Genomic DNA, 12543 nt, shown 5'->3' on the forward strand with positions numbered 1-12543 from the left:
GAAGAAATAAAATTAATTATATTCATGTTTTCTCAATTTTGCTACGACGGTTTTTAACAGTATAGAATAAAGTGTTACTTTTGTACTGGAATCAATTTGACTGTCAGTAAAATCTCTTTTTACAGTCTTTTGATCTCCATCGTGATGTAGATGATATACTGCTGCAGAAATGGGCCCTTACTGGGTTATTAAATATAGGATTAGCCCAGATCCCCCCTTAAATGCATGTTTAGCAATTGGACATTACATGTGTGTCGGGCGGTGTAGCAGGCTGTCTAGTGTTCGTACAGTGGTGGTGTACCGAGAGTCGCCTTGCTTCTTTTTCCTTCCCCCATTCTAACTAGCCCCCGCCCAGCGCTCTGACAGAGTCAGTCGACGAGACGTGCCGGCAACCCATTGGCGGAGGGCTGCGGCAGTCTCGAGCGATGGACCAATCACGGGTCCCCGGAGGCGGATCGTGATGGTCCGTAAGGCCCGCCCCAAAAAGGCAAAAGGAACTGGCTGCTTTGTCTGTCGGCGATCTGCTTCGTAAGAAGAGCGAGCCCCAAGAAGGCAAGGGAGAAACTGTTTTGTCGAGTCTGCGATCTGCGTCTGAAAAACTGGCTGCTTTGTCGGTCGGGGATCGGCTTCGTGAGAGAGGCCCGCCCCAAAAGGCAACAGGAACTGCATGAGGGGAGTCGGCGATCGACTTTATGAGGTCATCCACAGGTTGATCCTGAGTCCAGTCACGGAGCCTCGGACTGTCCTTACTCACTGCACGGCTCGACACGTCTTGTGATCCCATCGATCCGCCTGCGGAGCCCAACACCCCGATTTGGCCTCGTTTGGTGAACAGGCCAAGCCTGGATTTGCATACTGGACCTTGGAGAAACCAGCTGGAACCCACTATAGAACTGACTGTCTTGTGCCGTCGACCTTACAGGGGCTGAACGCGCCGAGGCTGGTGCGTGAGTGATGCGACAAAAGGACGACGCCACCATCTTGCCACGTGGCATGCTCGAGCTTGGGCGCTCAAATCCGTTGACATCGGCTTCTCACGAGCCGCATTCGTGCTTTTGACACTTTCCTCTCATCCATGAGGCATCACCAAGTACTCTGAGTCTTGTCTGCATGTTGTCTGCATGTTGTCTAAGGTTTATCTCGCTAGGGTTCCCTTCGAAACCCATATCCGAAGCTCCCTAGTTAAGAGCGGGTTATAGATTAGTTATAGCATTGTCGTGAATGCTTTGCTTGTGTTGTGTTCCCGGATGTGTCCCCAATAAATCTGGCTGATTCATATGAAAGTTGCCGCTTTGAATCTATTCGTGCCGCACTGAGGAACAATCCGCTCGCTTTGTATTTAAAACCAAACGGGCTACGGACTGGCAGACTTCGCTCGGTCTCTGACAAACCCAGTCTGTAGCCGGGGTCTATTTTCCCAACTGGTAAGGCCCAGGTGTACGTTGGTATCGTGATCCGAGGCACGTGACCCGAGGCCTGTGCCGAACTAGCCAGCGTTATAACCCCGGAGACGGCGGTGCTGTTAAGTGACGCCGAATCTTCAACATTTGGCTGTCAAGAGTAGGGTGCGAATACTGACACTGTCAAATGTCGTTTACAATACTTGTCATTTACAATACAAGCAAGATAAAATGATATCTTATGTGCTTTATCTCATTGAAATATATATATATATATATATATATATATATATATATATATATATATATATATATATATATATATATATATATATATATATATATATATATATATGTGTGTGTAGTGGATAACCACAACAATTGTGCATTTTATGAGAAAAGCATGAGAGGTCAAATCCAAGATGACCGCCAGTCCTCCGGGTCTAATGTTCAAACGTGCTTAATTTTGGAACAAAACAGCATAGAAAAACATTTAAGGTATCATTTCCAACAAAATTGGGGATGCCCATTCATTTGGTGATACTTTTGAGCGCCAGAACCCAAGGACATGCATTTAGATCAAGGTCAAGGTCAAATTACGTTAACTTTTGGACATTCTTTTGCGAATACATTTATTTTATCTTGGACACTGGATTGGACCTCTGCAATAATAGTGAAACTTTGCTTCCATTTTGACACTATTAGCACGAAATATCCACATATGTCTACCAAATTGCATAACAACTTCCTTTGAAATGTCATTTCTATCCGGCAAACCAGTACGGATCAATGAAGCTCACGATAACTATCAATCTTCCCACTCATACTAATTTTTGAATTCGCACTATTCACAATTTCCGAAGAGCCTATTGGGAATGATCAAAATCTAACAGTCTCCAAAACAGAAGCACAGTGCTGTCACTCTTCAGTGCTGTGAGCTGTGCCTTCTGTTTTGAGTTATCTTGACCGGTGGCCTACTGAATAGTGGCAACTTGTTATTTGGAAGTTTTTGTGTGACAGGTGTTGTACACTGCAGCCTTGCAGCAACAGCCAGCAGATGAACGACCGGCACAGGCCTTGTAGCAAACAGCCAGCAGATGAAGTTGGCCAGCCTTTGCTTTCAAATGGAGGTTGGTGGAGGGAGTGCGGTGGTGCTGGCCACTCGGAAGGCGGGCTCGGACCTACCCTACGGTCTCCCTCCCAACCTATCGCCTTTGCCTGTCTCTGTCCATACCCACTCATAATTTGCAAAAACCAATTTAGCCCCAACTTATTTTTTATTTTTACTTCCCTCACTATAATCCGTCCCCTAACCCCCTTTACAGTCTCTGTTCGGCTAACCTATCCTGTCCTAGCCTACTCCCAACCCCTACGTTCCCTTCCTGGAGGGGAATAAAGGAGAGCTAGTGTCCTGTGTCGAGGCCCAATTTAAGCCTCAGAATGGCCTCCTCAGATTTCAGCGATCTCAACCCAAGGTGGGTCCAGCGGCCCACAACGAGAGTGAAGGGATGGATGGTGCGGAGGGGTACACTTCCTATCTACCCTAACAATTATTAACCTAAACTACCTGGGGCTTTCAACAAGCGCCTCTCGCTTAAACTATCGGTTCTATCAACCCAGATTCCCGTCGCCTGTGTTGGTGTCCTCACAAATTTCGGGCCATGCCCCCCAATTTTCTTTCCGTGCCCTCACACGGTCTCACGGCTGGGATGCGTGGCTCCCTTGGCAGGAACTACCCTCTGCCGATTCTCCGACGATGGCACCCCCGGGCACTACACTGCCTCCGAGCCTACCAGCTCCCGAGACACCAGGGAGTGCCCTCCCTGGCGACTCCCCACCGACGCTCACGTGGCAGGCTGGCGCCCCGGGCCCCTTCCCTGGGTGCCGTGCCCACGACACTGCCCACGCGGCCAATGGCGCCTCGGGCCCCGGCATCATGCGGGCACACCCGTGCCACTACGCTATCCCGGCCCGCACTGGACCCTTGGCCTACCGCGGCCGACTAGCCCGGTGCCCGGGGTACCCACTCAGCGATACTCACCTTTCGCAGCCATGCTCACAGCCCGTCAACAGGGCTCCTGCACTCCTCCAAGCGGGTATCGAGCCAACATTCCCACCAACTGCAAAACGACCTCCATTTTGTCAATTTGACTAACCCCCAAACTCACATTACTCTGACCCCGGGTTCCCTTGGGTGGGAATCACTCCTCCCCCAGATCACTCATCGCACCATGCATTCCACATTTGCTCCATACACTCAGACCCGCTGGCCTCACTCACTCACCAAGTACAGTTTCCACTCCATAACTCTTCAACACTCATCATCGCTGATCACTGCCATTCTTCTTTCTGCATCCCCTAACAACCTCGTGCTCCCACGTCGTCCCTTACACTTCAGCACGTTCCTTTTAACACTACGTAGCTGAGCTACGTCCCCTCTACACATTCACAGTTTGTCACTGTCCTCAAATCATTTTCCATCCTAAATCTAAACTGAAATCCTCTACCTAATCCATCCTGCCCCATGAAGCCGGTTTCGCTATCACTAACCCTTCCCCCTGACTAGTTCTATCCTGTGCCCGGGCCAAGGGGGTCTTCCACCCCTTGCCCGGGAATCCTGTTCATCCAAAGCGAGGCTTGTTTTTTTTATTAATGCGCCTCCAGCGCGGAAACTCGCAACCTGCGCCCTTTTCCCGTGACGTCATGGCAGCTGTTCAGACACCTCGTCCCTCTTGGACGGTACCATCCGGCAGGGACTTCCCATCCTGCCGGATTCCAACCATACTTGCAGCCATGACGTCACCCTGCACATCAAAAACAAGCCTCACGTTTCGACGGGTTCCCCACGCGAACACGTGTGCTCTACTCGTCGGAGCTTCACACAGTTACGAATTCGCGCCCGCCGGCGTGCGAGCGGCCGCATACCTCTAATGGCAGCCGCGTCGCCCACCGGACAGACAATTCAGTCGTGACCCTCCTGGAACTATCGCCAGAAACCAGTCACGGGTGGGGGTTTAACCTCACCACAGCCCAGTCCACATTCTACCCGCGCGAAATAGGGTCACTCGCCGAATATCGAAATACCTAAGTACTCGCGCGGGTAACCTACCGAGGGGCCGTACCTCGCCGCAGGTCGGCTTGGAACACGAACCGCTTAAGCGGTCCGTTCCGTTCTACAGCGATAACCGAGCGGGTATTATCGCCGACCTCGACGGATCCGATTCTCTTTTCCGGGTGTTTAAAACCCAACTAATTATTCCACGATGCAAGATGGCATTTCCAGTGGGGGAATGAGGACGCAACGAACGGGATACATTTCACACAAGCACATTTATTATAACACACACGTATTCAGAAGCAAGGCAGTCATGCAATGTACAAGAAACAAATAGAAAGCGTTACCACCGAATACGAGCAATGTACAGTCACTTACACAGGTCTACTTATCGAGACACGACGCCACAGCAGTCATACAAAAACAAAAGGAAAGACCTCCCCATAGGCAGGGAGGTAGACAGGGTCTGCGGATCTTTATGGCCGTGAGCATTGGCTGACTGAATAGGCCCACGAGACCGATGCAGGTTACCTGCCCCCCCTCGGTGGTCGGCGAGTCGTGACGCTCCGTCATTGGGTGGCAGGATAGTCGAGAGCTCCAGACTCGAGAATTATATACACACTCCTCTGAGCTGTCAAGGCCGGATATGAATCTCATTCCAAGTTATGGCCATTTGTTTACCAAACCAATGACAAGACACGTTGTTGCGTGGGCGTGGCCGATGGGGAAGGGAAGCTCAGCCGCGTTCTCCATTACGAGTTACAACGTACGGGCTTCCGGAGAGTGATGACTTCGTGTATTCTAATAATTTCTCGATTTCTTATGCGCATTTATAGATAAACACAATGCCCCAAGTTATGATCGTTTTCATATTAGACGGTGCATAAATTTCGGTAACATCAGAGTGCTGGTATGCTCCGAACCACGAAGTAAATTTTTTTCTCTCTTCTCTTCTCTTTTTGTTCTTTCTTGCAACGACATTGCGAAAAGGTAAAATACGTTGGCGCTAATTGAATAATTGGCCATTAAAACCTAAATTGCGAATCATCGTAACTGTGATATGCGAACTTCCATGACACGCACGTATGGGCACGCGAGAGCGAAGAAACGGCTTGTGTGGTTGTTGTTTCTTGCTCGCGGTTGGAATATTTATTTATTCTTTTTTTTATTTTTTTTTTATACGGGCACGTACTAGTATATATAAATTTTTTAAAGGCTCTTCAGGCTAAACAGTTGCATAAGCTCTGCTTATCTGGCTTGAGCAGCACGTGCGTACACACACCTTTGTGTATACCTCACTCTGCTATAATTAATTTGGCTTGTTTTGGTTACTATTATGAGTATCTAGTTTGTCTAATGTTTTCAACTCCACAAGTCAGGAGGGGTAGAGAGGAGGATTCAAATTTCAATAATTTTTGTGCATTTAATATGTTGATGACTCGTTATTCAACAAATGTCCTGAGTTGTTAAAACACAGTGCAAAATGAGAGAAAAAAAGGACCCAATGCTTTGTATTTCTTTATTTTTGTACAAAACTCAGATACAACTAAATGTGAACAAACATGCAAAAGTTGCATAGAACCGAATACACCTTTTCATCACAACTTCACTTCCCACAGGTGTTCTGATACCGTACAGTGCATCAACGTTACATCACAAACCGAGCAATGCTGGTCTAAAGATACGTTTTGGAATAAACATTCAGCAAGCATGAGACAAGGGTTGGTGTTACCAGCACACTACCATTAAATTTAGTTTAAATGCAAACAAAACATCATAACCACCAATGAAACATGAGATGGAGAAGTAGCAGTTTATCATCAATACCACTGTGGGCAGATAGCCAAAACAGACTCAGTAAAAGCACACCAATGACAAAGGCAATAACCCACGAGGATGACCTACCAGATTTACTGCTGGCAGAACATTCTAAATGCAGTGTTGGCAAGTCCCCAATCAAAATGAGATGTCATCACATTTGGAATGATGTTGAAAAAGGAACATGCATTGGTTTAGAGATCCATATATTATATAAATGTAAACTTGACTTTAGATAAAAAATTTAATTTCCCAAAAGCAAAAAGGGATCCAGAGTAACCAACATCAAGTTAAAGAATTAAAGCAAAGACGGATGTACTTAATCAATCATTAATTAGAGTTGAGCAAGTTGTAATAGTTTTCTTTTTAGAAAATGTACACAATGACTTATAATGTCAAAAAAAAACTTTTTTGATACTTATTTTGGTTGTTAAGATAGTGGTGGAATCTTAATGAACTCTAGAATAACAAAACTGGAAAAAAATATAGAAATATAATGTGATATATCAATTTAATTTATAGTATGTTCTCCATTTGACGACATTATACCCATAAACCCTCCATTATACCATGTTATCTAAACATGTAAAAATCAACCTTTAAAAAAACAATCCCCTACTTGTAACTGCATCAGGAAGTTTCAATTTTTAGAAGCTCTGAAAACTCATCTTTGTGCATAATATTCTAACCTTACACTGCAAATGGTTAAATTGGCAACCATTTAATGTTGATCTTTCACAAGTTTTATTAATTGATGACCATTATCACAAAAAGAACAGCAATAAAACAATGACCATTCCAACTTAATCTGATGGTAAACATAAAATCATAAACTCCCTATTATATATACATCGTTCAATTTTTCCTTACATGACTATTTATGATGTAGTTTAAGTGCATCAAACATGATAAGCACTATTTGGTATTTAATAGCAAAAAATGTCCCAAATTAAATTTTTTAAATGCAATTATGAACATTATGAGATTTTTTTTTAAAATGAAAACATTGTGTCTTTACCTACTCATAACATTTTTTGTGAAAAAGATAAAATAGGAATGTATAACAATTGGAAAACCATGAGATGACTATCAGGGATGTTGTCATACGTTTTTTCAAAACTACCTTATATAAAGGCAATTTACTTTTCTGTTGCAACTGAAGAACATTTCATATTGATTAATCAAAGCTGTTCTCAATCATTAGAAACTTTTGACCCTTTTTGTAAAAAAATTTTTGATATCTTTGAACAGGTTCATTGAAGGGGTTAAAAACTAATAAAATGGAAAATATATCCTACCTTAATATACGTATCCTTGTGATGAACTCTCTTTAGAAGGTGCAGTGGTATAGCAAAGCAGATACTTAATAGTAATCCAAAGTCAGTGCATTACAGAAACAATACGATGCATGCTGTTCCTTCCTTGTGAATCACAATCTTATACACACAAAATGACAACTACAATATAATCAAGCCATAAAGTTGTATCACTGTTACCCATAATAAAAACAAAATGCACAGTCAAGTAAAAGCAGCAAGGGATAAGAGGTGCAAATTCCAAAAAGGTATTTCCAGTGATTATGTAAACAAATAATTAATTAAGAAGTATTTTTAAAACATGCACACTTGTCGTGTCCTGTATGTTTTATAAAACAAGTGTTTTGCTTACAAGCTTTATCACTTGCATTGATTTTACCAAATAGTGAACAGAACAGAATCAGGCAGATGACATTAGCAGTACACTTTTGAGGAAGTATTTGAGGAATACAGCACTGGAAAAATAAAAAGAATCATGCTATGATGACTCAGAATCCTCATACATGCTCAACACACAAAAGACATCTGGTAATAATTAAGCATCTTGCTGCTGATTATTTACACAAAATAAGCATTCTCAGTGCAAACAGCTATTGCTCAAGCCACTCCCTTTCTCCCATTAATTTGCATTAAAAGAAATCCCATTGATGAAAATGCACTACATTCTATTTCTACTCGTAACTCCAAACAAATATTAATCCCCATTTAATGTACTTCATTTAAGACAAATGTTATTTATGACATGATGAGCATTCTATAATAGTCAATTCAATCAACCGAAAATTCATTTTTTTGCTTCTTGAAAACAAATCTGTTGGCAAAATGAGCAAATAAACTGGTAATGTTTGCAGGGATGTCACATGTGTGGTCCTTTATGAAAACTCTCATCTTGCAAGCTTCACCATTTGTTTTTTGTATACAGTGTCAAAGCTTGTGGAAGAGCGAGAACACTGAACGGATCAGGATGCAATAGAACAAAAAGAGAGAGAGAAAGGGAGAAAGAGACAGACACACACCAACAGCAAAGAAATAGAGGGAGACTTGGGAAAACAATGGGTGGGGGGAGGGATGAGGGGTAATGGAGGGTGCATGGGGTGGACAAGTTGGATACAGAAGCAAAAAGCATTGATCATTACTTTCTATGTTTCATTCAAGCTTTGGATTTGAAGACAATTTTATTCTTAATGTCTGAAAACTGGTATCAAAATATCTGAAATTCAGCTTTTTAACATTATAATGATGAAAATTTTGACATTAAATTTTCAACAGAATGCTGAAATTGTTTGAAAATACTTTTGGATTCACATTATACATAATATAATACATGACTATAACAGTGGACTAAAAAAATAACTCTGATGCTTGATTTTGTTAAAAGTTACTGATTGAAATAAAACAAATATCCAAATTTTAGTGGCTGGAAAATAGTTTTTGTTAATAGAATCAAAATAAACACCAATTACTGCACCGTAGTCCCAATAAGGAAGCCAGACATAACAAAGACACACACACACACACACACACACACACACACACACACACACACACACACACACACACACACACACACACACACACACACACACACACACACACACACACACACACACACACACACACACACACACACGCGGTAAGCACTTACAAAAGCTATTTTATTTGAAGTTATAACCTTAACTTATAAGCAATTTACTCATTTCTCAACTGCAATAAAGTTGACTTATTCAACTAAAAAAATAGTAAGGTTGACTTCTTTTGAACATATATTAGGTTTCAGCTTAGGTAGAGTTTATGTTGTCCGTCATTAGCAACACGTGACTCAGTCTGATTTAATTGCTCCATTATCGTCAGGTATAACCTGTAAATTAATTAACCTGATATTCCACCAATTTATAGATGATGAGCATGTCCAGGCAAGTTGTGTAAGCAACATTAAATTGTTTGGATATCAGGAGTTACCAGGTACTTTAAGACACATAAAAATCTTAGTTGCTGAGATTTTAACAAGGGAAACAATCTGTACAGTTTAATAAATGTTGCACAAACAATATAAACATGTCAAAGACTGTGGTTACATTTTCTTGTTTTATTCATCAGCTTATTGCTGACTCCCATTTCCATAAGTATGGAAGCTATAGTTTTGAGGACATGTTGTTGTTGTTGTAAATGGGGACATTTAGATTTGTTCCTGTTCACTCCTGTATATTTTATGATTTTTCTGTGCTAGTTGATCCCTAATGTTTACGACTCATTTTTCCAAGACTGGGAAGATTTTATTGGAGGAAATTTATCTCATTGACAGGTGCAGCCTCAAAGTAATTATGTCATCTGGTTATTGCTGTGGCTGGCATAAAATTAAATAAGGTTGAAGATTTGAAGCAAATTACTTCAATATGCTTGACAATTGATCAGGTTTTTCATCAATGCTGTAAATGATCAGAATTTCTTGAATCAGATTTCGGTATAATATTATTACTTGGAACTGGATACATGCAACGTCAATATTTATAGTATCTTCTAGCATTTTTATCTGCTGCCATGAAACCTCTACGATATTTTTCAAGTGCTGATGGATTGTGAGAAGGCAGATCGCTTCATCCCAGTGTCTCTGCATATCATTCTCTTGTCCTGTTTATCTTGTGCATCGCTGCTATTACTTATTATATCTTTAAATTTTCTGCCACAGCAAAGGTGATCTAAAATGTTATTAGACATTTATGGATCAAACAAGACAGGTTCAAAAGATGTGTTGTGTGAACATCTCATTGATTAATATGTTCCTGATCTGCAACATACCTAAATTGGTTTATTTTGTTACTATAGAATGTAGCAAACAATATGTATGACAAAGTTTACAAGTTCCTTACTGGCTGGTTCATTAATAGGTGTCAATAAATCAGAAAACAACAGATTTAGTGCAAACAGATGCAATGATACAAGTATAGGTAGAACTAAGGGTTAATAGACAAATAAGTCATTTTTCTGCACAAGTATAACCCTAGCTTAAGACAGAGGTATAGGTGAGCGAACAGGATATAAGAGTTTGTATTTCAGATGTTGAGAAAACCTTACCCCACAGGGAACAAAAAAAGAAATAGGAACGAAAATATAGAGTGAAAGGTTATTTGGCCAAAATGAGGTCATAACAGTCTGTAGAAGAAAACAAAAACAAGAGCTGTGGCTATGCACACAGCATTACTTTTAAAATCATGTTAGAAGTCTATCTTGATTTAGCCACTATGATTAAAGGAAGCACTTTAAACCTCGATCATGGAAAGGTTTATGTTTGACATCTGCGAAAAGACCAAAAGAATCCTTGTGTGGTGACAACTATAAAAATGTGTAAATTGCAATTTGCAGGAGCAAAAATCCCAAAACCTCAGCTATTGTGGTGTGAGAAAAGTTTAGTTAGGGAATAAGGACGGAGAGGTGTGGGGGTGGGGAAGAAAGAGTCTACATAGCATTGCACATTTCAAAACATTAATTTCTCTGCTGTGCACTTTGATAGCATGAGTTGGTATGTGAGTTTCCTGAAGAAAACAGAGCATGTGGATACTCATTTGATACCAACTCCTCAGCCACAACAGTGGGGTTGTGAAGGTAAGGTGGCATCATGCAGTAAAGAATGCAATTACATTTGTCCATATTGTATTCAAGCCAACTGTGAAAACTCACTAAAGCTTTCAATCTCCAATCCCCACTAGCCATAAAAGGTTTGTATTCTTCACCATGGGTGCAAAAAAAGGGAACACACTCTCTCTTTACATCTCAGTTTTTCACAGTGCTGTTCATCATCTCCTTTCTTTCTCTCAGTGCTTCTTTGTCCAAGTCAATCCTGAGGTGACATCACCAGTTCAATAGGAATGATAAACAATATGTAATATTACATCATAAAAGCTTCTCTATTCGGTATTAAGAAAACTGCTAGAAAATGTTAACTTCTGACACCTTACCTCATTCTTCGTAATGAAACTCACTATGTGCTCTGTTTTTTTTGCAGCTTTTCAGAGCGCAGTGCAATATCCTCTTCCAACTCTGACATGAGCTGTGATGAAAAGGTTTGTTTAACATAGGCCATGAGATGAAGCCAGTGCACAGGATTCAATGACAACGCTTTCCTTTATCCAAGCCGACTTACTTCTGGCATCACTTTAAACAATGACAACAATATGCTCCGCAAGTTTTTTCATGGAACAAACATGTTTTCACATGACATGTGACTACAATAGGGTATTCATTTAACCTACACAAGCTGGGAAAGTATAAGAATGCGATCCCACCTTAGCTTCCTCAGCCATCACCTCCTGCAATATCAGCTGGTGACTTTCCTCGAGCTTCTCTTGTCGCCTTTCCTGTGACTCTGACAGCTGCAGCCACCCACCAAGTGGTATTTCACAAGACGTAGAAACAGAATGCCAAAAAGCATGCCACACACTTCCGACTTCCAAAAAAACATCCCTGCTGATATGACCTGACTACGATATGCAAATGATTGATGTTAATAAAACTTTTGCAAACGTTTTCATCTTTCAACACTACAAAGTGGGAGTTGAAAGCTCACTTAGCAGATAGGAAATAAAATACATTAAATGGTGATCAATTTGCCATGGATAGAAGAGAAACTGATATTTTGAGCCTTACCCTTCATCAGAGCAAAATAGGTAAAATTGCTCCGATGAAGGGTATGACCCAAAACATCAGTTTCCCTTCTCATTTTCCATGCAATTTGTGTCCACTGAAAATCCACCACCGAGATCACTTCAGACAGTTTTCATGACTATGCTGATTCATTGAAAACTTACACACGTTCATTGTACTCCAGGCATGCTCCAAGATGGCTACTTCCTGAATAGAAATGTCTCATGAATATCTGAAGCCAATTCACCATTGACATATTATTTCTGAATGCCTTGATACCAGAAATGATTGCTATTAATGTCATAATTAAGATCCA

General features: G+C 41.4%; 1 protein-coding gene across 1 annotated transcript in view; it reads right to left on the reverse strand.

Annotated features, from left to right (window-relative positions):
• Positions 1 to 5960: 5960 nt before the first annotated feature.
• LOC147023596 (1-phosphatidylinositol 4,5-bisphosphate phosphodiesterase beta-1-like) overlaps positions 5961 to 12543 on the reverse strand; it is a 435861-nt gene continuing 429278 nt past the window's right edge. The window contains exons 32-34 of the mRNA XM_085889131.1: positions 11870 to 11956; positions 11543 to 11634; positions 5961 to 11424 (exon numbers count right to left, since the gene is read on the reverse strand). Of these exons, the coding sequence (XP_085745257.1) occupies positions 11566 to 11634; positions 11870 to 11956 (156 nt within the window). The 3' untranslated portion in view covers positions 5961 to 11424; positions 11543 to 11565. The remainder of the gene's footprint in view (positions 11425 to 11542; positions 11635 to 11869; positions 11957 to 12543) is intronic.

This window comes from Eptatretus burgeri, chromosome 7 (assembly GCF_056783735.1).
Source record: "Eptatretus burgeri isolate ZD-2024b chromosome 7, Ebu_testis_v1, whole genome shotgun sequence".
NCBI classification, from domain to species: domain Eukaryota; kingdom Metazoa; phylum Chordata; class Myxini; order Myxiniformes; family Myxinidae; genus Eptatretus; species Eptatretus burgeri.